Source organism: Molothrus ater, chromosome 3, assembly GCF_012460135.2.
Source record: "Molothrus ater isolate BHLD 08-10-18 breed brown headed cowbird chromosome 3, BPBGC_Mater_1.1, whole genome shotgun sequence".
NCBI lineage: Eukaryota > Metazoa > Chordata > Aves > Passeriformes > Icteridae > Molothrus > Molothrus ater.
The window spans coordinates 109,893,850-109,909,686 of NC_050480.2; the positions used below are offsets into that span (position 1 = coordinate 109,893,850).

At 40.5% G+C, this 15,837-nt stretch overlaps 1 protein-coding gene across 1 annotated transcript in view; it reads right to left on the reverse strand.

Annotated features, from left to right (window-relative positions):
* Positions 1-552: 552 nt before the first annotated feature.
* PKHD1 (PKHD1 ciliary IPT domain containing fibrocystin/polyductin) overlaps positions 553-15,837 on the reverse strand; it is a 236,301-nt gene continuing 221,016 nt past the window's right edge. Inside the window, 6 exon segments of the mRNA XM_054514344.1 lie at positions 553-908; positions 5,464-5,598; positions 6,203-6,358; positions 10,067-10,174; positions 13,713-13,800; positions 14,390-14,525. Coding sequence (XP_054370319.1) covers positions 553-908; positions 5,464-5,598; positions 6,203-6,358; positions 10,067-10,174; positions 13,713-13,800; positions 14,390-14,525 — 979 coding nt within the window.

Consider the following 15,837-nt stretch of genomic DNA (forward strand, 5'->3'; position numbering starts at 1 on the left):
AAAACAAAACATAACAGGTTTAAGTAGAGCACTACGGAAACACTTACTCAAGCCACAGAAGTTGAATAAATGTAAAAAAGGGAAAATATTTGTGTACATACTAAGGTTCTTTGAATGAAACTAAAAGCATGGCTGGAAGAAATGGGAAATTTATATATATTTACATATATTGATATTCACCAGCAATACTCAAGACATCAAGACATGTAAGACTACATCCATGCTAGAACATCGTAGCGTCAGAAACCCTGTTGAGTTGTTAGGCTGATCCCTGACTGCCTTTGATCCCATAAATGGTTCCCAAAACAACTCCTGGAATGAGTTTTGGAGGAGTCAGGAGAGCTGTTCTCAAAGGGCAGTTTGGAGGCACCCAGCCCATTTTGGAAGCCAAGAAAGGTCAGCATCAAAGAACCTCACAGTTGGCTGCAGTCTCATCTGCCCTCATGGCCACGTGGTCGCCCATTCCAATACCTTTGGGGTTTTCTCTGAGCACAGAGGCAAAAGGCTCATCCCCAAAGTGACCACAGTGGTTCACCCCCTCCCATCCCTGCCTCACCCCTCTGCTGCCACCATGGCCACACATTCTCTGACATCATTCTGGGTTTGGGGCATCCTGTTGGGCGTCTCTCCTTCCTGGCTGTACCCAGCTGAAGGCTGGGGCATTTCCTCTTGGCTGGAGCACCCTGGGACTGAAGCTGGCTGCTGAAGCTCCTCAGAGGCACCATGAGCTCTTGCTCCATGGGGCTGTTGGTGACTGGCACTTTTCCTGGCTGAGGGCAAGGTGTGTCTGTCCCTTGTCTTGGGCTGGACAGTGCTTGGCTTTCTTGCTGACTTGGCTTCATAGGGATGCAGGTTCAGCTCCTCTGCATGTCCTGTGGCAGCTCCCACTGTTCCACTTCCTTCCATATCTACGAAAAAAGACTTGTTTGTTTCTCACAATGATTATGAGACCCCCACCTTCATGTATATTATCCTTTTATGCCTTTATTGTGTGTTAAAGACATCAATAAATTTTATTTTTTTTCCCTCCATTTTACATGGGCAGACAATGATAGGACAAGGGGGAAGAGTTTTAAATTGAACAGGAGAGATTCAGGTTAGACATTAGGAAAAAAAATCTTCCCTGTGAGGGTGGTAAGCCACTGACACAGGTTGCCCAGGGAAGCTGTGGCTGCCCCATCCCTGGAAATTTTGGATGCGCTTGGAACAACCTGGCAGAGTGGAAGGTGTGCCTGCCCAGGGTGGGAGGAAGTAGGTGATAATTCAAGTCCCTTCCAACCCAAACCATTCCATGATTCTATGATTAATTAAAAAGCAGTTACTGTTACAGAAATAGTTTCAGTGGCCATACATTTCAGCTTGACAAAAATAAATTGGCAAAGCCAAATAACCATTAATTATTTCCACAAATAAATAAAAAACAACAAACCCAGCTGGTTTGTGCTTATTGATACACTAACAGCTGCTAGAGCATCTCCAACATTTAGAAAATTTTTAATAAATGTTTAATAATCAATTGTATAGAATACAGTTTCTTAGTAAGCTACGTATTGCTAAGACTGATAATATTTTAATACTACACATCCATAAAATGCATCATCCCTTTCTGAAATAGGCTGTAACTTAGAGTAGAACTTTGTATTTCTGACATTTGAGTCCTACTCAAGGCAGAGCCTGTAACCTGCAATGATGTTTTTTAAAAATTACATAGAAAAAATGAAGGAAAAGGTAAATATTCACTACACATTTTTCATGTGGAAACATTTACATCCTTATCTATCAAATGGTTGTCAATAACAGAGTCAGGGTCACTTGTAGTGACATAGCAGATAATTTCTGGGCTGACAGAGTGTGCCATGATTGGCAGCCTAATTTGTAGCTTCATGTGGATGCTAAAAACATTTATAATTTTCTTGCAATCCTCTCCTACTCCCCATGAAAAAAAATGCCATCAGCCTACACCCAAACCCTTAATATCCATTCCAAATCCAGAACTAGTCCTGGTCAATGTGTCATGTGTGAGTGGACAAAATCAGATTTTTTAGTCCATTTGTTATCACACATTGTAGGTCCTTATCACAAATAATGCCAGAAAATGTGTAATTACCACTTCTGATATTTTAGGTTTATTCTTTCAGTTTAACCCTTAACAGCCTGTGACATTCAGTCTCATTCAGGCTGAATGCTCTGACCTTTTCTCAGATTAATTTTCTTCTGCATTTCCTGTAATTCATTAATTGGAACTCTATTTGCTGAATCACAAAATATCTCAAATTGGAAGGGACCCATAAAGGGTCATTGAGTACCACCCCTGCTTCTCACAAAAACACCAAAAATTAAATTATATTTCAGAAAGGTTGTGCAGACACTCCCTGACCAACCTGAACTCTGACAGCTCTGGCAATAACTTCATGCTTGGGCTCTGTTAAAGGGTGTTGCTGTTTTTTTCAACTTGTACACTCATAAGTTTAAATTCCAGGGTTGTACCTCTTGGAAACCCGCCAGAAAGTTGCTTCCAAAATTTCAGCAGTCAGACATATTGTTATGTTTAGCACTTTTCCTTCTTAAGCTGGCTTTAACTTTAGGTAGTCGGCTGATTTAAGGTACAAATTATATCACCAGGTTCAATTTTCCTCTTTAGACACATAAACAAGATAATAAGGTCATGATCTCTTATACCAAAGCTTCGTATTAGTTCTGGAGATTTATTGACTCTCTCATCTTCAAAGGTGCCATTATCAACAGTGGAAAAAAGGTTTTTCAAGCAAGTTTTAATCAGTGGAGGAGGCTACAAGTTTTCTGGATAGAAGCAGTTTCAAGGATGAAGTAGTGCCTTGAGATTCCTGATTTTTAAACATTAAATACAAACTATTTAATATCATGAAAGCATATGATTAACTGGATTAAGTACCAGCTAACAGAGTTCAGGCAGAAATTATATATGGGAAATAATTCTCAGGGATGTGTGGCAGTACCAGACTCTACCACTGAAATGGAAGATATTCAGTGTTTCCACTGGTGATTTGGAATTTAAACTGGAATTGATTCTGATTAAATTTTCTGAAACAAAGGGATAATGGCAAACTGGTAGAAAGGAAGAAGGAGGAGCTGATGTGAGAAAGGCAGGAGCCACAAGGGGAGACCCAATTTGCAGACTGGGATTACATTTTCAGGAACACACAGTGATTTCTAGCTGAAGACATCCAACGAGTTCAGAATAAGAATCAGTCAGGTACCATTCTGAAAAGGTTCAGAGGAATACAGAAGATTGAAGCTGGAAATGTAAGTTGTAGGAGGATACAAGCACTGTTGAACCACCAGAATAAATTGCAAAAAGCAAAAAGCAACAATATGTTCTTGCACCTCCAGGTGTGTTCTGTTAACAGTGCCTTAGTCCATCAAAAGTTCTTCAATTCAAGAGAGAGATAATTGCAAGAAGCTAAGGAGATTTTTCTTGTTAGACCAAGGCTGGGCAAGGCAATATCTTGATTCCTTCTCCCTGCTGTACTGCATAACTGTGAATATTGGTTTCTCCCTCATCTTCATCCTCAGCTGCTCCTTTTGGTACAACATCCAGGACCCTTGATCCATTGGACTTTGCACTCTAGAAGCACCCACTAAAGAGAAAATCTCTGTTTTGCAAGTCTTACTGTGGTGATTAACAACTAAAGGCCCTGAACGCTTAATTGTGTTAGAAAAGCAGCATTTCTTATGAGGGGAAGAGCTACAAAGCAGAAACTAAACAAAAAGAGTGCAGCTTTGATTTCTTCTCTCTCTCTCCAAAACCAACAGCTCTTTAAATAGGGGGGAATCAAACATTAGATGTTTCCAAGTCATATGTATTAAATTCACTTAAGATATTGTTATCCTTGTTTAGATTTGAACATATTGGGGAATCTTTTTTGTCTTGCAACTATTCCTAAAAGACTCTAAGTGGCTGGATTGCCTTTTTCTGACAAAAAAAATTCTTCCCATGAATTATTTACACGATGGCTCCAATCAATGCTGTACCTGTCAGCCTCCCCAGCCAAAATGAAAGTTCACTATGTAAAGGTGCCAAGGGAGAGTGGCAGCCTCCCACTGCGAGTTTATAGACAGAACTAAGTCAGCACGCATTATGTGTCAGAGCCAACATCAGACAGAATCAGATCCTTTGATCTCAGACCTCCACAGGAAGCTTAGATCTCAGACAAATTAGATAAAAAATGAATTTATAGCAGATATGTGTCCTAAGGCACACAGCTGAATGCTGTGTTTTGGAAGAGTATGGCAAATATCAAAACACATAAACTGCAGAATTTCCTCTCTCCTTCTCTCTCTCCCTCTGCTTTTGTGATAGACACTAATTAAAAGGAGATAAAACTCCAGCTCGCCTCTTCCTGCCTCTTATGTAATCCACAGGCTTCGGTAAGGAGGAGGAAAAAGAAATTCCCAAAACAGAGCAAATGGGGGGTTCATCGGGGTTACCCGAATGCCCTTAGATCTGTGCTGTTGGCAGGTGAGATAAAAAAAAAAAAAAGCCCTCAACTACTGTAAGAACATTTCACACTTGCAGAAAAGGAAGCCGGTGCTTTGTGCTGCCAGCCACATGCCCCCGGGGCTGTCTGCTTTTCTGTGACCTCAGAAGGAGTCGGGTTTGATCAGAAGATGATGAAAGGACAAGACTCGAGGAGGTGTGCGGGGAAGGGTTGTTCGTGGCAGGACCCTGGGAAGTAAAGCGAAACACAGGGTGGGGTGGGTGGGAGTGGAGCTGCTTTGGTTGGACTCACAGGATGGTGCAAATGAGCTCTGGGTGGGTTTCTTACCTCCAGTGTAACTCACAGTCCTTCACAGCCTGCGAACCTGCCCAGAGCTTTTGGCCCACCTGCAGCATCTGGAAAAGTGGGCAGGGAGGAGCCCGGCTCCTCCAGGCATGCGGGGGCACCAGCATACCCTGCCCTCCTCCAAAAACACCTGGAGAAATCATGGGCTCATTGAATCATAGAATATCCTGGATTGTGGGGAAGGAACCCAAAAGGATCACTGAAATCCAGGCCCTGTCCCTGCACAGGACACCCCAAGGATCACAGCATGAGCATAAGGGGGATTATGCTGCTGCCTTCAGTGTAGCTAGGAATTCACTCCATCTGTATTAAAGGAGATGAAATGACAAACAGAAAAAAATCAGGGAAGAAAAGGAGGAGGCAATAAAGAGATAGACCTTTTGAGAATGTGCCATTGGTCCTATACAAACCTATAAAATCATAGAATCATTAAAAGTTGAAAAAAACCCTCTTAGATCATTGCATCCAACCACCAAGGCAGCACCACTGTATTAAACCTCTCCCCAGCTGCCACATCCCACACACTTTTTGAACACTTGCAGTGATGGCGACTCCATCACTTCCCAGGGAACATCTGAACATGTTAAGAGACATAAACTGACTCTTTTGGTGTCCAATCATTTATGTATTGCAGTCTCACCTCCTGCTACAGCCACTCCACTTTTATTGGGTCCTTGATTGAAGCAAGGCTTGGTGGGAGCTGCAGGAGGCTGTGCTTGTTCATTAGGTCTCTTGGTCCTGTGCCGTGGGAGATGAGGCCGTTCAGTCCTCGTTTCTGCAATGAAACACACAATCACATCACCCTCAGTGCATCTCTGCTCAGCAGAATTTATTAATTCAAGCAAAAATTGAACATATTGTCGAATATAAAGTAGAATATTGCTTGGATATATCTAGATATCTATATATATATCTATATATATATATCTATATATATATATCTATATATATATATATATATATATATATATATATATATATATATGGCACCAAATGCTGTGTCCACACACCTTTGAACACTTGCAGGGATGGTGACTCCACCACTGCCCTGGGCAGCCTGTTCCAGTGCTTAACAGTCCTTTCCAAGAAGAAACTTTTTGTAATATCTGCCTGGACTCAGACACCTTTTGTAGGCATAAATCTGTATAACCTTGAACTATCACAGAATCATAAAATTTTCTGAATTAGAAGGGAACCACACTGATTATTGAAGCTCAAATCTTGTCTCTGCATACACTACAAACTATATCCTAATTACTGAACATCCCAGAGCTTTTTCTGAGTTCTATTGTCTGAAACCCATTGTGGCCACTCTGGGGATTTGTTAAATAAAAGAAGGAGTCTGCAAGTATAAATTTTTGTGGATATTTCCAACTTACTGTGGCTTTTGTTCTTCCTGAACCAGCAGAATGAAAGAACAATGGTGAATGCAGATGCTGCTGAACCCAGTATGACAACGAGGATCATGCTGGCCCTGGCTCTCATGGGCACAGGGAAGGTGGCAAATGGCTGGGACAGCACAGTAAACTTCGCCCCTGAGAATTTAAAGCAGTCAGCTTATTACAAAAGCAAGGACAGCAATTTCACTGCTAAAACACCACCCTATAGCTCTTTAACAGGGATGCCACTGGTAAAGATGCATTCAGGGACAAACCATAAATCCATCTATCCCCAGACAGATCCAACATTAATGGACAATAATTATTTAGGACTAAGTACTGGCACAACCCAAACGTGTAACAATTTTTCTACAAGCTAAGCTTCAAGCTTTCAGTGCTTTCCAAAGCATAAACAGCTTCTTTGCATTCAACAGTACTTAATATTTCTTCTATAAATTTGTCTAACTGACACAAACCTCACAAAATACTTTCACAATGCATCTGCTTTTGAGGCCAGACGGATCAGGCCCCTACAGGAAACATGCACATTTTCTGCAACAGAAACTGGTTGTGATAAGGCAGTTTTTAATACTGATTTTTTTTTTTTGTACAGGCTATACCTGAATCATATCAATAGAAGTTAGGGGGAACCCAGAAATATTCCCCAGCATGAAGGTTAAATCTATAATGCAGAAAACTCTCAGTGAAGTTGTTAATATTTTATAATAAAATATTAACTTGTTAATATTTTCCACCACATTGATAATCAGCATTATAAATAAAAAATGTCAGTGTCCCTGCTGTTACACAGTAAATATTTAGTCTCTTGAAAGACAGAAGCTCTGGGTAATGCTCTGCACCCAGAAATTCTAAAGTTTTCTCTAAATGGCAGAATCAAGCCAGGGACTGCTCATAGTCTCTGTGTTCAAGAGTTCATTGGGTCTCAGATCTGAGTTGCAAGGACTAGAAGAGGATTAGTACTACCCTTTTGAAATAGAGAGAGGTTTTGGTTCCCTAAATTATTTCCAAAACAGGTTCTGAATGCAGATGTGCTGGGCAAGGACAGGAGTTTAGGAAAACTGGCCCTGGTACTGTCTGTAGACCACCTTGAAGGATGTGGATTAACACATCAACTCATTATGTGTCTTGCTACCCGACTCATTATTGATCCTAACCCCACAATTCTAAACATTTTGATGGGTGGATATTTCTTTTATTTGAGTTATGCTTTTAATAAAAATCTAAAAGCCTTTTTTTTTCATAAATTCATTTAAAAAAATCAGAAATGCTGTAAGATAGAGGCTTGGAGACCAGGGTAAGTAGCTGTAGGTACTTTTAGTAGAAACTAATTAGATTTGTGTCAGTGTTGTCCACCTGAACGAAGCTGAGCTGCATCAGAGCAAGGGGAAGCATGTTCCAATTGGGAGAAATCTGCCTGCAGGTACAAACACATATGAACTTCAGCTGAGAGAAGAAATCTCTCAGGTATCAAGGACTCAACACAGACAGGTGTTTAAAGGTGTTTTGCACTACTCTAATAGTTTGTGAGTAGGATGCTGTTGGTTTAAATGGAAAGTGGATGTATCAAACCCATTGGGATCCATATCAGTGAAGGGAATATTACTGTAAAACAAGGAGCAGGATGATGCAGTAGGGCTATGAATAGTCTGCTCTCCCCAGGAGCTACCACTAAAACATTTGGGATTATTGCATTTGACATCAGCTGCACCTCCTGAGCTGTCTCCAAACAGTGAATTATGCCAGGCTAGGTGCACAGAGCAACTGGTTCATGAAGATGTATCACAAACATCTACTATTTGATTGTTTAATTCTTTAAAGTGAACCTCTTCAGTAAGAATCTAGAAGTGCAAAAACCTTTTTGCTGTCTCCAGCATGGCTCCCAATTACAAGGAGAAAAAGGGATTGTGCCTTTGGTGTGTACTTTTGCAATGCACATTAAAAGTGTGGAATAATCTGATTTACACAGGTGATACCTGCACAGGTGCATCAGCTGCCTGTACGCATTGTACCTCTAAACATCCTCCATGGGGAGGAATGGCTTTAAGATGAAAGAGGGCAATTTAAATTAGGTATTAAGCACAGGCACAGGTTGCCCAGAGAAGCTGTGGCTGCCCCATCCCTGGAAGTGTTGAAGGTCAGCCTGGATGGAGCTCTGAGCATCCTGGTCTATGGAAAATTGTCCCTTCCCAACACAGGGGAATTGAAATTCAATTATCTTGAAGATCCCTTCCAATCCAAACCATTCTGTGATTTTTTAATTAAACCTTAGTAACTCTCTGACTGGCTAAATATTTCAGAGAAGGGATCTCTGTTTGACCTTTGTTCAGAAAAAAGATTTTGGGATTTCCCTGGAACAGGTTTCTAAACACATTTCATTAAGCTGTGCTTCCAGCCTAAAGATTCAGATCTTGTGAGGTGCTGACTTTCATCTGCTCTCGCTGATTAGAAGGTAGTGGGAGCTGCATGTGTTTAGCAGCTCAAAATACACAAAAATCCTCCCCTTGGAAGGCCCACTTCTAAGTGTTCCATTCACCCCAATTCTCCCTTTGCCAAGCCATGGGAAGCACTGGATTTGGATGAGCCACTTGTGGCACCCTAAATATTTGCAAACTTCTATTTTTTTTTTCATCAGATTTTTTCATTACCCACTTCCACTTGGACACTTCACCAGTCAAATGTACTTGTTCCCTCTGTTTTTTTTCTGGATGAGGCAAGACATGAGAGACAGATAAGATAGATAGATAGATGATAGATAGATGGATAGATAGATAGGTAGATAGATAGATAGATAGATAGATAGATAGATAGATAGATAGATAGATAGATAGATAGATAGATAATATATCTTCTACAATGGTTTTTATCTGGAAGATATCCATGCATATATATCTATATATAAGAGAGATGGATGGATGGATGGATGGATGGATGGATGGATGGATGGATGGATGGATGGATGGATGCAATACCATAATAGAGACTTTACAAATGGTCTTACAACATCTATATCTTAATATGTCCTTGGACTGCGTGCCAGACCTGTTCCTGCTTCTCCGTATTCTTGCCTCAGCGGTCATCCTGAGACAAGAAACCAGCACTTTGACCCCTCTATACCTTCAGAAACAGATTTAGAGATCATTTCAGGCCCCCAAACAGTCGCAGAGGTGTTTCTCTTGTGCAGACATCTTGAGGATTTTCCAAGGCAGACTTCACAGGGTGCCTTGTCTCCAGTGTCCCCCTCAGGTGGCATTTCCAAGAAGGCATAAGCACACCTGCCTCCTCTTTACTGAGATGCTCAGGGGCCTCTGAAGGTGCAAACATCATCTCCACAAGCTCTCGGAGCCCAGTCCTGGAGTCATGCTCTGAATGTGCATAACCACCTATAAAGGTGACCAGGTGCAAGCAGACAGGAAAAGGCACTATGAAAATAGCCAGGAGCACAGATGGAAAATTTCTGAATATAAACAGAGAAAAAAAGAGGGAATGAGAGGTAGCAATTTACAGGAAAAAGTTTGCTCAGGCAACTTAACTGGTTTTAAGTTTCTGATTTCTTAGGATACATGCAAAGGAACCCAGGGAGAAAGAGGCACCTTTTTCTGACAATGCTTCTCTGTACTTGTTCATTCGATTTGGGAGTTCTTGCATGAATAGCAGAGGAATCACCCAGCTCTCCTGCTGCCTGGGGAATGCCAAATTGGATGTGGAACAGAACTCAGGCTATTTAGAGGTTTGGCATAGCTCCACCCATTCAAACAAAGTTTAACTCCTTTCTTTAATAAATTCAGGTCACCTGTAGGGCTTTGATTTTACCAAATCAAAGAATACACAGAATACAGGGTTTACCTGGAGGTGATGTGACTGTGAACACAAGTCTCCAGTTTGTTCCTGAGCTGGAGACAGCCAGATTGGAAAAGGTTGCACATCCCTCTATGACCTGCACTTGGGTGAGCCCTGGAGAATCAGAAAAAATCATATTGCAATTAACAGCAACCAGGTAAGTGCCACTTAAGGAACTCAGGGAGTCCTCATGACTTTAAGGTACTTCAGAAAGCCTAAATCCATCTTAATCATAAATATTCTGTCTAACTCCAGAAAATTTCAAGCAGAGATACTCAGAAAACAAATTTCAGAGGGATTGGAGGGCTTCAGCTTCTAAATGTTTATTCTTTGAGCTCATTGTGAAATGGCATTTTCTGTGTGTTATGGGGGTGTAATGTGAATGCAGCAGTTAAAGGGATCAAACAAAGGTAACAGGAGTTATAGAGATGCACCAGGAAGTTCCAAATGTCCATTTTTAAATTTAACTCATATCTTGTGTGACTAATTACTTCACCAAGGTTAGGAGAGTGATAATGAGTGTCCCAAGGGGATGGTCTCAAGGAGTCAACCCCTGCAACTAAGGAACAAGCTGAATCTTCAATTCTTTTCTGACTTGTTTCACCTTCTCTTTCGGGCATATTCCCTCCTGTCCTATTGTTAAATCTCTTGGAATTTTTCTCCAGCTCTGTCAGATGCTTTGAAAGGTATTTCGGTCACGGAAAATGTCTGTGGTAACTGCCCTGAGACAGTACAAGAGACACTGCCAGCTGGAAATCTGGCAGGAAAAACTCCATGGAGAGCATTAAAATGAAACCCAGAAAACAGAATTTCTCCATGACATTACCTCTTGTTGTGATCTATCAGGGAATCCATTCTTACTCAACATTTGCCCTTGCCATGATTGTTATTTCTGTAGGGTCTTTTAAAAAGTTATAATTTACTTTGCAACTGGATCCCCATTTTATTGTGTGTATCTTTGAGCACCAGCCAAGGCCTGGCCTTTGAGTGTTGCTGGCCAGGTCTGGTCTGCATTCAGACTCTTGGGGTGAAAGGGGTGAAATCCTAAAGGCTGACAAATTTCCAAATGTTGGTTCAGGTGGGGGTGAGGTGCCAGAACTTCCTCAGGATGCTGGACTGGCTCCAGTGATCACAAACACAGACTTTTGCCTGCTGAAAGACAACATGTCATAACTATTTGCTTTATGAAGCAGGTGGCTTGGCATTTTATTGCAGTTAAGCAGCACTGGTGAAGGTACATAAAGCTGAATGTGGGCAGGACATTTCTACTCTGCCATTCTCATGTTCAGGATATTGGACAATGTGGTGAATTAGCAAATTATGAACTACGGCCAGAAATTGCCCAAGACAAGGTCTTAGGCAAAATCATGACATATATTAATTATTTAGCATCATAAATGATAAAGTTTCTCCTCTCTGTGACTCTGGTACAATTTAATTTGTTAATATCCTAGTTAGTTTTGACTACATGTATGGGATTTTTTTCTTTTTCTGTACAATATCTAGCACACCAAACCACCAATTTCATTACAAGTCTCCAGGTTCATCTGTGACAGATAAATAATCAGTGATTTATACTGTGAATAGATTTGATGGAGGTGTGAGAATGTAGATTTCTTTTATTGCTCCAGCCTAATCCTGGTTCATCCATCTACCACTCATATGCTCTTCCTTATGACAGTGTCTGCATAGTCTACCAAGATTTTCTTGGCTCTCATAGTTACTGTAATGCAGATTTTAACAGAGGGCCTTGTCCAAATACTTTATAATTGCCATTTCTAGTGTGTGAAGAAGCCTGGAGTACTGTACTGTACTTCTCAACAGAGACTAGCTCAGCTCTCAGGCACATATGCTTCAAAGCTCAGAATACAACAGATATATATGGGAGTCTTCCCAAAGATCTCTCAGGCAAGCTGGTATTTAACGTAGAAGCACAGCTAATTTGGAGCTAAACTGCCTTCCACGAGGCACTTTGGCTGCTGTCAGATGCAGCAGCCTCAGTGTGCTAGACGGGACCCATTTCCATTAACTGCTGCTTTCATGTGCTTCAAAAGACGAGTGCAATAAGGATGTTTGTCAAAGGGAAAACTGCAGCAAACTATTACATGCAGAACATCTGTACTGTGCTGCTCTTCCTTTGCTGCAGTTTATTGACTATTAATTTGATGCATGTATCTTTTAGAGAATGTGAAGTGTCTTTCCCTTCAGTGACTTTCTTTCTCTTTTTCTCTTTCTTTTTTTCTTTTTCTCTTTTTTTCTCTTTTTTCTCTTTTTTTCTCTTTCTTTCTCTTTTTTCTCTTTCTCTTTCTTTCTTTCTTTCTTTCTTTCTTTCTTTCTTTCTTTCTTTCTTTCTTTCTTTCTTTCTTTCTTTCTCTTTTTCTTTCTTTCTCTTTCTTTCTTTCTTTTTCTTTCTTTCTCTTTCTCTCTCTCTTTCTCTTTCTTTCTCCCTTTCTCCCTTCCTTCTGCCATTTCTGCCACTTCCTTCCTTCCTTCCTTCCTTCCTTCCTTCCTTCCTTCCTTCCTTCCTTCCTTCCTTCCTTCCTTCCTTCCTTCCTTCCTTCCTTCCTTCCTTCCTTCCTTCCTTCCTTGTTCCTCGGGTACTGTTTCCTCTCAGTGACAGTCAGTACCCAATCCAATAATCTGTGGCTAATCTAAACCTAAGGAATTTAGGAACATGCCCTGAAAAGGCATGAAAAGCAGCAGAAAACACCAAAGGATTTTTCTAACCTGTAATCCTGGGACGATCTTGTGATAGGAAGAATTTCTAATTAACTGGACTGGAAGGGTGAGAAGCTGTGATATACAGCATAAATGCTACTTATCTTGTCTAAATGTGAACTTTTCAACTCAAAAATAACACACAAATGGCTTTACTGTGAACAAAATACTTTCTCTGCAATAGGGAACCTAACTTTTCATTGTGTGGGCTTCTTGCTTATATTTAACTATTTTAGAAATTAAACTAATCAGTCTATAATCATTATAATTTCCAACTTCTAATTTAGCAGCATATGACCATCCACAGGTGTTTGGTTCAGCACTCTACTTCAACAAAGTTCTATGTCTAAGCATATTCACACAGCCTTGAGGGAAATCCTCCTAAGTTTAGAGTTTTTCACAAGTTTTCATGAGTCTTCCATGAGTTCATGTGTTTTGATAAATGAGGAACAGAAGGGAAACATTTAGATCCCCCATGAAAAAAACAAAGAAACAAACCAAAAACATTTTCACATTATAATATGTTAATTATAATCTACAGGCAGTTGTTTCTGTCTGTACTTGGCCAGATTCTTTGCTGGGGTAAAAAGGTTGTCATGGACCCTAAAGAAATTACCCCAGTTAATGTAAATTGAAAATCAGGTGTTAGGATTTCTAATTCCTCATTCTTTCCATTTTTGACCCCAGATACATCTATGGTTATGCTTCCTTTAAGCTACCAGAGCACAAAAATACTTTTAAAAAAGTAAAAGCTTTTTTTTCTCCTGTAGCATATGACTGGGCAGTTCACCAAACTCCTACTGCAACCTTCTATTTTCAGCCCAAAGACTGGTTTTCAACTGCAGTATTTCTTAGGGAGAACTCCTAAAATTATCACCAGCATTTTGCATAGCTGCTTTGCCATAACCCTTGCCACAGGAAAACACATCCAAACCTTTCAGCACAGCCTCAGAGGAATCCTTGAGATGGGCTGATACAACCCAGGGTTCTGCAGGAGGCCCCAGTTTGTCAATTCTTTCACCCTGGGAGGAAGAGCAGAAGAGAAGAATTAAGATCTTGTCTCCTCAGCAAGACCAAAGAAAGCTTTGATGGTTTTAACAACTGTAGTATTTATATATATATGTGTATATATATATATATATATGTGTGTGTGTGTATATATATATATATATATATATATGCCCCCTGTCTGAGGGCAGTTTGCATTTATGTGTCACCTGTTACAAATGTCACAAAGGTCACCATAACTTTTCAAGGTGAGGCCACATCACAGAAGGGGTCAGGCTGGAAGGGACCACAGTGGCTCATCTGGTCCAACCTCCCTGCTCAAGTAGGGCCATCCCAGACCATAGGGAACAGGATTGTGTCAGACATTTCTGGAATATCCCCAGTGGGGGAGACTCCACAGCCTCTCTGGTCTCTGTTCAGGGCTCAAGCACTGCACAGGAAAGAAGTTCTGCATCGTGTCCAGGTGGAACTTGCTGGGGATCAGTCCCTGCCCATTCCTCTGGTGCCTTTGCTGGAGCAGAACCTGCTCCATCCCAAATATCTCAAATTTCAAAATAGTACTGAATTAAATAGAGTCTCCATCCACAGGGAGGCAAATTCTACCTTTCTGTCCAGGAAAACGATTTTTGGCTGTACAGGAAGCTGCTTCTCAATTTCTCCATCGGAAGGCTGCACCTGAACAGAGATGTTGTAGGGTCTCCTGTATAAGCATGTTTCTGAATGTTGTCTGCTTCCATTTCTTTCATATAAAAAGGGATGGGAAAGGAAAAAAAAAAGAAAAGGAAAATCAGAAATAAAGTTCTAGATGTTATTTCTGTTCCTGTTTTCTATCTATTTTATACTTGCCTACTATGATATTTACCATATCATAACCCTTTGATTCCTTGGGTGAGAGCTGCATGCATGGAAACAGGAAAGAGTTCTGACTTCCAAGCAGAAATCAGCACCAAAGTATGAAAAAATCCTTTTGTTTCAATCCCCAGTTTACAGATGGAAAAGTGAGAAATTAACAAAGTCATTTATGTCCCTGCTGTCATGTTGGAAGTATGTGGCAGAGACAGGGATTTTATGGATTCATGAACCCAATGCCTTAGCCCCAAAGTCATCATTGAAGTGCACTGAGAGCAGTGGAGTCTGCCAATGTTCCCTGTCCTGCAGAAAGATTTTCAATGACAACCTTTGAGCTCCTCTAAGAACAAAGTCTTGGTTCCTCTACACAAACACACCAATTACAGGGCTTTTCTGCATTTCCTTTTCCTGCCATCACCTTCCCAATCTGCAAAGTCTGCAGACTGAAATAAAGCAGTTACAGACACCCCCTTGAAAGACATTGGTTTTTCCAAGCCTGAAATTTAAATTAGAACTTCCCAGGAGAGTGCTTTTGCATTTGAATAAAGAATCAACACTTCATTCTGAGCCTGGATCATTTCATTCCCTCTCCCAGTGCTTTGTGCCATTTAGTATCTCATATATATATATATATATAATTTATATATTTATAAAAGCTCTAATCTGCAATTGCAACAAAGTGGCTGGGGGTTTGGTATTGTCTTGAAATGAAAGAAGAAAAGCTATTCATTGATCTCTAGTGTTTGCTTAAAGGTGTTTACAAACACAAGATATATGGAGCTTAAGTTTCCTTTGCTTTTAACTCTTTTTTTCTAGTTTTGATGGTTGTGGATGTTTCTTCAGAGTATTACTCTGTATTACAAATGAGAAACTGTTCATACTGAGCTGATGGAAAATAATGGTCTGAACTACAGCTGCTGGAAAGATCAACTAAGGTTTTAAGGTTATGCGCATACTTGAAAGGTAGCTCAAGGATTGAAGTTTTAGTTCTTAGCTTGGTTCTTTATCTTGTATTTTTGTCGGTGGGAAAGTCTCAAAGGCGGTGTTAGGTTTGAAATTTATGTCAGGGGCATCAATAAGGGGCTGTTATCCACCTTCTTCCAAAAATGTGCATTCAACTGTGTGACCAAACACCAAGTCATATACAGCACACCAAGTCATTCCTGTTTTCAAGCTAAAGAGCTGCAGTTTTCTGTGAGTTC